Consider the following 5,854-nt stretch of genomic DNA (forward strand, 5'->3'; position numbering starts at 1 on the left):
ACGTATCTACGTCCGCTGTAAACTCAACTTTGCTAATGCCAGCCATGCACCTAACCCAAAGTCATCTATAAGTGTTTTGCGGACATAGATAAATCTCGTTCCGTCACGTGTCAACTCTTTTGGATTAATATTTACAATCACCCTGAGACGAAAACCAATATGATTACCTCTTCAGTATTACTCTTACTCAGGAGCTAAACAACCGAGAGATGGGCGGTCCTTCGACTCACTGTTCGTTTGTTGGGCCAGGCTTATTTAACTAACTAACAGTGTTTTTCTCTCACAGAAAATCAGCACCAACCAGCCCAAACTAGCACCAGCACCAACCAGCGAACAGGGCCAAGAAACCGTCGACGCTGCTTCTTGCGGCGCACAACGCTCGACACTAGAAACACTCGGATCCGTCTCGAAGAGATCCTCGTATGTTAACACGAGGATTCCTTGATTCTATCTGCCAATGTTCTCATTTCTCTTTTTAAATCTCTCGACCGTTATCGACATATTTAGCTGGAATTGATTCGTTTTCGATATTACCATAAATCTTGTTTTCATTCACATTCACGGTCTTCGTAGTAAAAAGTAAAAGTGAAAATATGATATGATTTGTCCTGATCGAGCCCGTTCGTTTCCATTCACAGTGATGATCAATGAGCTTTTCATTAGCGTGCCTAGTTTAATCAGAGGCTATTTACAAACACCTGTGTAAAATGTAATAAACAACCGTGGTTACGTGCATCGATGCAAAAGGCAGGAACACCATCTTTCGGCGTGTTCGCTGGTTGGTTTCTGGACTAATATGGGCTGACTGGTGCTGGTTTATTGTGAGATGAAAACACTGTTGGTTGATTGAATAAGCCTGACTGAAACCAACGAGCGATGTTTATCTCAAAAATCTAAAAATGATAAAAAACGTTTCAACCCTAGCTATTACTTTTAGACATTATTATTTACAAGGATTTTCGTTGGCATACCAGATACCCCGTGCACAACAAAAACTATCGAGGTAGCAGGAACCACGCGTGTCTATTTTACTTTATAAAAAAACATTCCCATCTCGACGGCTACGCGCGCCCACCACCAGTCACCAGCCAACTGCTATCCCGCCACGGCCACGGCTGACCGGCAGCTTCCTTTCGCTTTCCGCCGCCGCGTCCACGCGGGCCCACACGGCTCCCACTTACACGTGGGCTCCGCGCCGCTTCATGGCCTTCTGATTCCTTTCCTCATTCCGCCCCGCGGTCTCCCTTCTCTTCCACCTCAACTCGCGTCGCCTCCGCCTCTCGCTCTCCTCCCGCCGCCCGCGCGACAGGAGGGGAGGGGGAGGAAGCGGGCGGGGGGCGGTGCGGCATGGACGCGCGGGCCAGGGAGGCCGTAGAGACCAGCGGCCCCGGGCTGCCGCTCGCCGTGCGGGAGCTCCTCGCCGGAGGGGTCGCCGGGGGAGTCGCCAAGACCGCCGTCGCGCCGCTCGAGCGCGTCAAGATCCTGTTCCAGGTGCGTGGCACACACGATCCTTGCGCACCAGCGCGGCCGACAAGTTTGTCTTTGACAACGGATAGCGATGTATCTTGGTTCAATGTTGCCGTGGCATAATTTGCCTCTCTGGGGACCGGGAGCTGAGATTCGTTTTCGTGTGGCGGCTGTTCTCGCCCGATCTTGGACGCTGGATTCTTTCTTCGCTCGCGCACAGTGTTGGGTTCTGCAGTATTATATTTATTGTAATTATAGATGCAAGTTGCGTGATCATGGAATCTTGAATGGCAGGTGAACTTCAACAGTCATGCGACAATCTAGTTAGTTACAGTTTGCTGGAGGTGTCAGGTTGAGGGGATCGGTTCTTTGTAACCCGTAACTCATTCTTTGTTCTTGGGTAGTGTTGTGACCTGAAGGATCTGTATGACATGAAAGGTTTACGAAAGTGGTTGGTTTCTTCGTTCTTGAGATTGAATGCGGTAGAAACATGCTCCATTGGTAAATTAGACGGGAACCTCTGATAAAATATGAACTGGAACAAGACTGCAGCGTCTTGATTGATGTGATCATCATGTGTAGCAGTCTGAGCTTCGATGAAAGGAGATCCCCATTCGGTATTCTATCTTAGATGACTACTGTCTCTCTTTGGTGAACTCCCTGTATTCCGAATTTCCCATGCACATGCTACCTTGTTACTAGATAAATTGATAAACCAGACCTACTATTATGTACAACGGAAGAAAGCGGAGGGGGGGGGGGGGGGGGGGGGGGGGGGGGGGGGGCGGCGGAGGGGTTGGAAGTACCAGCCTTGTGGGTGCATACAGCATCCACCGAGACTCAATGCATAGTGCGCCTCAACAGGTGACACGTGTGCGTGCTTATCAGAGACTCCGCTCGGCTTGAGTCATGACGTCAGCCGATGCATGAGCGACTAAAACAACGTGGAGAGGCGCTTGACAACGAACGTAGGATCTGCAGGCTCTCCACGCCTCCTCCATTGGAAAGGGGTATGTACGGAGTTCGGGTGGATGCTGTATCCACCCAATTTTTTTTTCCATTATGTTACAGCAAACTACTACTTTTGGGAAGGAAGTTATGTAAGCTTAGCAAACATTCCCAGCAACCTTGATATCAACTTATAACTGTCTGCTAGTTTGGCTGATAGTTGGAATTCTTCTTTCAGAAGTGTCTTGTATGTGCATCACATTTAACACTGGTAGCTAAGAATTGCCATCATGAAACTTTGCTTGTTGTCACTGTTTGAAAGAATTATAGTCCAAGTCAATTATTGTCATGCTTTGAACCTGCGCTTATAAAGAGTCCTGTTCCTCTATATCACTATGAATATCAAATAGCCTTCTAATATTTAAAACTATGTTGGAGCTTCCAGACAAGAAGAGCAGAGTTTCGTGGTTCTGGATTGATTGGATCCTTCAGAACAATCTATCGGACAGAAGGTCTTTTAGGGTTTTACAGGTTTGCCTCTCCCTAATTTGCATGACAAATGGTAGTCTATTAGTACATGTTGCACACTTGAGCTTGACTTTTGAATTGTCTTTCCTTAGGGGAAATGGAGCTAGTGTTGCTCGAATTGTTCCTTATGCAGCTTTGCATTATATGGCATATGAAGAATACCGCCGGTGGATCATTCTTGGCTTTCCTAATGTCAAGCAAGGGCCTGTTCTTGATCTTGTGGCCGGATCGATAGCTGGAGGAACAGCTGTCATATGCACATATCCTCTTGATCTAGTCCGCACAAAGTTGGCTTATCAGGTTGGCATCCTTCGCTGAACTGGAAAACCACACTTCTGTTGGATTTCAAGTCACATTTGCTGTACTGTGTATCAACATATTCTCTGAAAAAGGATATGATTAGCATAATTTACTTATGAACATATGTCCCATTTGATTGTTTATACCTTTCTAATTAGTTGTCCTCTCTGCAGGTAAAAGGTGCAGTGAATGTGGGTTTCAGAGAATCTAAGCCCTCTGAACAGGTTTATAAAGGGATCATGGATTGTGTCAAAACAATATACAGACAGAATGGATTGAAAGGCATATACCGTGGCATGGGTATGCATGTATTTGCATTTCACTCTTTTCTCAAGGCCAGTTTCTGATATACACCCAGCTATTAACTAAAATGTATTGTTCTTCAGCTCCTTCACTATATGGAATCTTCCCTTACTCTGGTCTTAAATTCTACTTCTACGAGAAGATGAAGAGCCACGTTCCTGAAAAACACAGAAAAGATATCATAGCAAAGCTTGGTTGCGGATCAGTTGCAGGTTTGCTAGGTCAGACAATAACATACCCCCTGGATGTTGTTAGGCGGCAAATGCAGGTATTGTTTTGCTCATAGCATGTGGCCATAAAGCATTTATATGTTCTAAATAATATGTGGCGCATCATTTTCAGGTTCAAGCACTTTCATCATCCAGCCTTGTGGGTAAAGGAACATTTGAAAGCCTGGTTATGATTGCGAAACAGCAAGGTTGGCGACAACTATTCTCAGGATTATCTATCAACTATTTAAAAGTGAGATATTTCCTTTACTGTTCCAGTAAAAGTTTATTTAGTAGTTTTTTCCTTTCTAATTTTGGCTGCTAGACGAATGTGACAGGTAAGCAGAAGCTGTTAAAACAGTGCAATTCCCATGGTCTTGACTGTAGAACTTGACTTTGGCTGAAGTTCTGATTTGTATTGTCCCTGGTCTCCAAAGTTATTTCTTCATTTAAGAACTTGCCTTTTGATGTCAATTAATTAATTAATTTAGCTGAACAATGGAGTTGTTAGAATGTTTTACCAAGGGCTGTGGTTCTGGTTGTGTGATCATTATTTACTAGTACTGCTATTTTAATTTGGAGTTTGGACACATCTGCATGTTTTCCTTTCTCTTCTGTGCTCCTGGCATAATAAAAGAAAAAAAAAAGAGTGCCTCACATGATCTGCATATATTATTGATGATATGGTTATGAGTTATGAGTACTGCATACATAATGTTTATCTCTCAATACTAAGTCAGTAAAGTAAATATGCTGTGTTTAATGTTCAAATATACATCTTACACTTGCTTTCACAGGTGGTGCCATCAGTAGCCATAGGATTTACTGTTTATGACTCAATGAAGGTCTGGCTAAAAGTTCCATCAAGGGAGGACACTGCTGTTGCTGTCTTGACAGATGAACGAAGTAATACAGCTCCTATCCCCTCCAGTTAGAATGTGTCTTTAACTCTCTTGGTGATGTGATGCGATACGATGCTCCTTTCTGCCTTACCATTCATAAGGCGTGTAGTATAGCATTCTTTGTTGGAGCTGCATCACCATAGCTACTAGTCTTCTCCAATGCATTGGAGAAAATAAATTCGACCATTATCAATAAGTGCCATAGGCAAGTCGTCGATGCCATGAAAAGCATTGGTGTTTAACAGGAGGAATAAAATTCCAGGCGGATTAGCGTTTCTTTGTGGAATTCCACCCTGTACAGACTCTGTATATAGCCGAATAGCTTGTGTCAAACAGAAGCTCTTGGAGAAAGTCAGAATTCAGAGCAAACATTGCTTGTGTTCATGCTTTGGATCTCCTACTGTCATAAGCTTCTTACAGTAGGTTCGAGCCTGCAGGTTTGACATGTATGCGTCCCCCTTTTGCAATGAGTACAAAGAATCTATGCCTTGCATTCCCCACCCTATTGGATTCTTGCGGGTTGCACAACACGGCATCTAGGATTTTGGTCAGATTCCTTCCGTCTACGATCTAGTATGGAAGTAGCCTCTAGCCCGTACTGGTTCTCTGGATTCTTTCCAAATCAAATTCACATTTTACAGTTGAAGTTTGTAGGAATGTACTACTATCCAGTTAACTTGGGTAAGGAAAGCTCGTGTTCTGCTCCACTATTTACGACGAATGAAAAAAGAAGGGCAAGGCTTCAGCTTTGCAGACTGTGGAATTCAGACATTGTGTGCTTGACCACAACTGCCTTTGCATTGTGGTTACTCGTCTCAAAAACTTTCAAAAAAAACCATCGCTTGAGGCCTACTTTCAAAAAAAAAAAAAAAAAAAAAAAAAACCCATCGCTTGAGGCCTGTAAATCGTAAAGTTGTTCACGCAAGAAGGAACGGTAAAGTTTTTTAGTACAGACGTACAGTACTGGTATGTACCACTACAGCAGGGCGTGATCATTCGCGTCACGCGGAAGGCTCTCCGCATATGCCATATCCCAGAACCTCAGTTTTGCATTGCCATGTGTAGGACCTCGATGTTTCACCTGCATAAGCCACCGAGTAATATTATCTTCAATCGCAAGATAAATCTATCTATATTTTTCTTTAATCAAACCTTTTCCCATTTTATTATTGACAGCTAGAAAATGGTACTCTCTTG

At 43.9% G+C, this 5,854-nt stretch overlaps 1 protein-coding gene across 2 annotated transcripts; it reads left to right on the plus strand.

Annotated features, from left to right (window-relative positions):
• The first annotated feature begins 1,088 nt into the window (after positions 1–1,088).
• Positions 1,089–5,039, plus strand: LOC136463105 (mitochondrial carrier protein CoAc2). Of its 2 annotated transcripts, none has more exons than XM_066462138.1 (7): positions 1,089–1,491; positions 2,861–2,946; positions 3,036–3,243; positions 3,417–3,543; positions 3,630–3,814; positions 3,889–3,964; positions 4,553–5,039. In XM_066462138.1, the coding sequence occupies exons 1-7, from the start codon at positions 1,348–1,350 to the stop codon at positions 4,588–4,590; spliced, it is 864 nt and encodes a 287-aa protein (XP_066318235.1). In that variant the 5' UTR covers positions 1,089–1,347; the 3' UTR covers positions 4,591–5,039. The 2 variants fall into 2 exon arrangements, with proteins under 2 accessions (XP_066318235.1, XP_066318234.1); XM_066462137.1 differs by having other exon boundaries at positions 1,090–1,491; positions 3,889–4,008.
• The last annotated feature ends 815 nt before the right edge of the window (positions 5,040–5,854 follow it).

Source organism: Miscanthus floridulus, chromosome 7, assembly GCF_019320115.1.
Source record: "Miscanthus floridulus cultivar M001 chromosome 7, ASM1932011v1, whole genome shotgun sequence".
NCBI lineage: Eukaryota > Viridiplantae > Streptophyta > Magnoliopsida > Poales > Poaceae > Miscanthus > Miscanthus floridulus.